The sequence below is a fragment of the Felis catus genome, chromosome B2, assembly GCF_018350175.1.
Source record: "Felis catus isolate Fca126 chromosome B2, F.catus_Fca126_mat1.0, whole genome shotgun sequence".
Classification (NCBI taxonomy): domain Eukaryota; kingdom Metazoa; phylum Chordata; class Mammalia; order Carnivora; family Felidae; genus Felis; species Felis catus.
The window spans coordinates 27,303,759-27,306,799 of NC_058372.1; the positions used below are offsets into that span (position 1 = coordinate 27,303,759).

Genomic DNA, 3,041 nt, shown 5'->3' on the forward strand with positions numbered 1-3,041 from the left:
CCAAGTCACTTAAAAATGTCTGCTTGACTATAACCTTGTTAATAGCTCAATTTGTCTGCTAAGGGATTCTTGTAGGAGAGGGGCACACACCTTATCATTTTTTCTGATAACTCTTAAGAGAATTTCTCAGAGGTCATTGGTTTGAAGTTTAAGAAATTGTGTTGATGGAAGTCTCATCCTGGATATTTGTATAGCAATTGGTTAGGTAAGGAAACCTGCACTCTGCCTCTACCTTTACTGAATTATTCAAGAAGATACTTGACCCCCACTGGAAATTTTTTGAGAGTCAAACCTCAACCAATTTTCTTGGCAGGGGCAGGGTGGGGTGGGGATGTTAAAAAAAAAAGTCTCCATCTCCAACCTACTACCACAAAGTGCTAAAGTCAGTTGTGAGTTTTATTAAAAATAAGCACTATGCCTGGGTTTCATAAAATTTATACATGAATATGTACAGACACAAATAAAATAATATTAAAAATAAAAAAATCACACTCGCTTTCATGTGGCAGTGGTCCTGGCACCCCACATAGGTAATGTTAAATTTTCCTTTACAGAAATTGCTTGGCCCAAGGAGACCACAGTTAGAGACCACCGAACCACTAATAAAGCTGTAGCCCGTTGCCTGCAACATTTTCAATTCAGGTTTCAAAAATATATAAATAATTTAATTACAAAACCCAGCCTTTTTTTTTTTTTTTTATCTTTTGGCACAGTGAAGCATTGGTCAATAGCAGAGAAATGACTGAAGATTCTCTGACACCTCTCTCACACTCAGTCACACCTGTAAATGCCACATACTTACATAGAGCGGGGCCCCAATAAACCCCAAACAGTAGTCATATCATTTATCATATGAAATGGTTCCCTGATGTGTGTGTGTGTGTGTGTGTGTGTGTGTGTGTGTTTTAAGGGAAAAATCAATGGAAGGTGCTACAAAAATAGGAATAAGAGAGAGCCTGGGCAGTAAGAAAATAGACAAAGTCTTTGTGAAGTGAAGGAGGGACAGGCTTGGTCAGTAAACTAAAACAATTATGAAGAATTGGTTTAGTTCTCTGTAAAGTCACAAAAGAAAGAAAACATTCTGAACTAAGTTAAAACACTTCTGTCAAAAATGCTTTAGCTTTAAGGCACGTTTGATGGAAAATTTTCTTTTAAAGTCTTTTTTTTTTTTTTTGTCTGGCTGGAAAATGCAAAAACCCCAAGCCTGTGTTCCCTGCCTCCCCCATGGCGCCCACCCCTGCTGCCCGGCTCCGCGGCGCCGCTCAGGCCAGAAGCGTCTCCACTGGGTAAGGCAGGTGCGGGCCAGGGCCGCCGGCTGAGGACGCCTGCAGCGCCGCGGGCAGCCGCAGGGGGCAGTACAGGTGCGCGCCGCCGCCAGCCGCGGGGCCACGAAACGGCTTGGCGGGGGCCGAGGCAGAGAGGGGCGCAAGCAAGAGGTGAGGCACTGCGGGTGGCGCGGCCGGCGGTGCGTCGGCTCCGCGCGCGCTCAGCAGCAAGGGCTCCGCCGCACTGTAAGCGCACATCGGCAGCAGGGCCCCTCCGGAGGCTCCGGGGAGGAGCGCGGGATAGGTGGGGAGCGGCGGACAGGGTGCGGCGCCCCATGGCAGCCGCGCCCCAGGGGCTGCGTCCCCGTCTCGGCGGCTGCGGAAGGGCTTGCTTAGGATGCTGTCTATGGCGAAAGAACTGGAAAACTTGCCCGCAGGGCTGGCGCGTCCCTCTTGGCGGGCGGGCGAGCGCGCACGGGGAGAAGTCGGGGCGGCGGGCGCAGGCGGAGGGGGCGCAGCGGCGGGGTGGGCCGCGGCCTCCTCTGGCCGAAGCCCTGGTTGGGGGGCTGCCGCCCGGTGGCTGAGGCGCTTGCGGCGGCGGCGGAAGACCCCGTCGGCGAAGGTGTACTCGCTGTTGGGGTTGAGCATCCAGTAGTTGTCCTTGCCCCAGGGCCGCGAGGGGTCGCGCAGCACCTTGACGAAGCAGTCGTTAAGTGAGAGGTTGTGGCGCACGGAGTTGCGCCAGCCCGTGTAGCTTCCGCGGAAGAAAGGGAACTTGCCCATGAGGTATTCGTTGATCTCGGCCAGCGTCAGGCGCCCTCCAGCCGAGTCGCGGATAGCCATGGCGATGAGCGCGATGTACGAGTACGGGGGCTTGGGCCGCCGCGTGTACGGCTTGCTGCGCGCGCCCTCGCCGCCCCCCGCGCTCCCCGCACTTGGCCCGGCTGCGCAGGCCTCCGCGTGCCCCGCCGCCACCGCTGCGGGGACCTCCTCCTCAGCGCCTGGCCCGCAGCCTGCGTTCCGCTCGCCGCCGCCCGCCAGCTCCTCGGCGCTGCCGCCCGCCGCCGGGCTGTTGGCCGCGCAGTCCCCGTCCGAGCCCAAGGAATCGTCGCCGGCTGCGGACAGCGGAGATGGTGCGTCGCTGCCGCCGGCACCCTCCAAGTCACTACCTGGCTTGTCCCCGTGGGCCGCGCGGGGGCCGAACACCTCCAACTTCATGACCACACACCCTGTCCCGGCCCCGCGCCGTACCCTTTTCCTTCGCGCGGTCTTGGGAAGCTGGTGCCGGGCGCCGGAATGGAGATCCCGGGGCCACGGGTCCTTGCCTTTCTTTCCCGGGAGCTCTCTCTCCTCTTACGAGAGACAGTCACTTTTCCGTTTACGAGTCTTCTTCCGCTGGAATTTTTTTGGAGGGGTTGTGCTTATTGGGTGAACTAAGAGGGGCGGAGAGGGAGGAGTTGGATGTGTTCTGTCTTCAATTCGAGGATTAGAGACTTCGGGGTGAACGCGTGAGGGGGTGCAGTTCCACCCTCTGGTGCCCAAGTGTGCCGGGCTTGGGACTTCTTGCTGGAAGGAAGAAGCGTGAGCATCTGCTATCCATTCAAGAGACCAGGAGGTGTTCTTCACTGGAGGTCCCAGGTCCCGGGCAGGCGTCCTCGAGGCACGGAGATGGTGCCAGCCTGTGTGCGTGCCACTCTTGGGGGGAGGGTATGGAGCCTTCAGCCTTGAGCGCCCACGGAGCCGAGTCCCCGAGACCGTGGCGTCCGCAGCCGCCTT

The 3,041-nt window shown here is 56.7% G+C and overlaps 1 protein-coding gene across 1 annotated transcript; it reads right to left on the reverse strand.

The window, feature by feature from the left end:
* Nucleotides 1-378: 378 nt before the first annotated feature.
* FOXQ1 (forkhead box Q1) lies at nt 379-2,498 on the reverse strand. The gene has a single exon (XM_023253732.2). The coding sequence runs from the start codon at nt 2,481-2,483 to the stop codon at nt 1,263-1,265; it is 1,221 nt and encodes a 406-aa protein (XP_023109500.1). The 5' UTR covers nt 2,484-2,498; the 3' UTR covers nt 379-1,262.
* Nucleotides 2,499-3,041: the final 543 nt, after the last annotated feature.